A 938-nucleotide genomic window follows, 5' to 3' on the forward strand; every position below is an offset into this window, starting at 1 on the left:
GTACTGAAGGCCTTGAGCCGCTCCGTCTTCTCGCTCAGCTTCTTCACAGCTCTGAGAACCAGCCCGTAAGAAACGGCAATGAAAGCCATGTCGCTCCCCACAATCAGGGTGGATCCCACCATGATGTAGACGCGGCTGGTGGCAGAATCCGCACAGGCCAATTTTACGACCGCCATGTGCTCGCAATAGGAATGAGGGATTCGCTTGGAAGCGCAGTAGGGCAAGCGGCTCACCATCCCGCTCAAAGGAACCATGAAAAGGATCCCTCTCGTCAGAATCGCCAGGCCTATCTGGGCCACCCTTGGGGGCGTTAGGATCATCTCATATCTCAGCGGGTGGCTGATGGCAACGTATCGGTCAAAGGCCATGGCCAGCAAGACCCCCGATTCCATCGCTGTAACGGAATGGATGAAAAACATCTGAGCAAAGCAGACGTTGAGGCCGATCTTCGGAGAGCCGCTCCAGAAGATGTCCAGCATTTTGGGCACTGTCGTCGTCGCCATGACCACGTCGATGACTCCCAGCATGCCCAGGAAATAGAACATGGGGTTGTGCAGGGTGCGGTCGAATCGGATGGCAAAGAGGAGAGCGCCGTTCCCGAAGAGTGCCACGATATACATAAAGCAGAAGGGGATGCCCAGCCAAGGATGGACTGATTCAAGCCCTGGGATGCCGACTAAGACGAATGTAGGTGGGCTGGAGTTGGTGTCCAGAACCATTTGGGAAGGATGCATGTCCTATGTGAAGACAAAACAACACTTTTAAGGACAAGAACTTGCATTTGAGGTCGGTAGCACAGGAAGCATTCTGTCCAGGACATGAGAAGCAATTTTCTCTTCTAGTCCTAGAATATTACTTCTATAGATTTCTTTCCTATCCTATTGAAGAACTTCAGACTAGTTGCAATACATTCTTACCTTAATGTATCCTCACAACAG

At 51.6% G+C, this 938-nt stretch overlaps 1 protein-coding gene across 1 annotated transcript; it reads right to left on the minus strand.

The window, feature by feature from the left end:
* Positions 1 to 11: 11 nt before the first annotated feature.
* LOC107125324 (olfactory receptor 52I1-like) lies at positions 12 to 719 on the minus strand (the record flags this gene model as incomplete). Its single annotated transcript, XM_015428763.1, has 1 exon — positions 12 to 719. A coding segment is annotated over exon 1 (708 nt), but the record flags the coding sequence as incomplete, so codon positions are not given.
* Positions 720 to 938: the final 219 nt, after the last annotated feature.

The sequence above is a fragment of the Gekko japonicus genome, unplaced genomic scaffold (genome assembly GCF_001447785.1).
Source record: "Gekko japonicus isolate JY-2015 unplaced genomic scaffold, Gekko_japonicus_V1.1 scaffold41028, whole genome shotgun sequence".
Taxonomy (NCBI): domain Eukaryota; kingdom Metazoa; phylum Chordata; class Lepidosauria; order Squamata; family Gekkonidae; genus Gekko; species Gekko japonicus.